We start from the raw sequence: 282 nt of genomic DNA, 5'->3' as shown, positions 1-282 counted from the left end.
GGTTTGTTTTACATTTTGGTGGAGTCCTGATCACAACCAATATGTAATTTATAGATCAGGGAAAGGGTTTGCACATTCCTGTTTTTAGCAATGGGGAAAATGTAACCCAAGAATATTGAATAAATCCAGTCTAATCAAAAGTTTTAGTACTGAAATCAAAAGACTCCGAGCTTGAAACCACTCCACCAAACCTTACGTAGTCTCGAGTCGACGGGAAACTTGCAAAACCGAGATTTCTAAGGCTCGTTAAAGCTACAATGATTCCCGGTTTTCTCCCAGCCG

At 40.1% G+C, this 282-nt stretch overlaps 1 protein-coding gene across 1 annotated transcript in view; it reads right to left on the bottom strand.

Moving 5' to 3' along the window:
• Positions 1–282, bottom strand: part of LOC119593529 (girdin-like) — a 17,739-nt gene that overhangs the window by 15,772 nt on the left and 1,685 nt on the right. Inside the window, exon 4 of the mRNA XM_037942491.1 lies at positions 13–78. Within this exon, the coding sequence (XP_037798419.1) occupies positions 13–78 (66 nt within the window). The remainder of the gene's footprint in view (positions 1–12; positions 79–282) is intronic.

This window comes from Penaeus monodon, chromosome 32, assembly GCF_015228065.2.
Source record: "Penaeus monodon isolate SGIC_2016 chromosome 32, NSTDA_Pmon_1, whole genome shotgun sequence".
NCBI lineage: Eukaryota > Metazoa > Arthropoda > Malacostraca > Decapoda > Penaeidae > Penaeus > Penaeus monodon.
The sequence above is the reverse complement of the archived record's forward strand: the minus strand, read 5'-3'. Positions and strand labels throughout refer to the sequence as shown.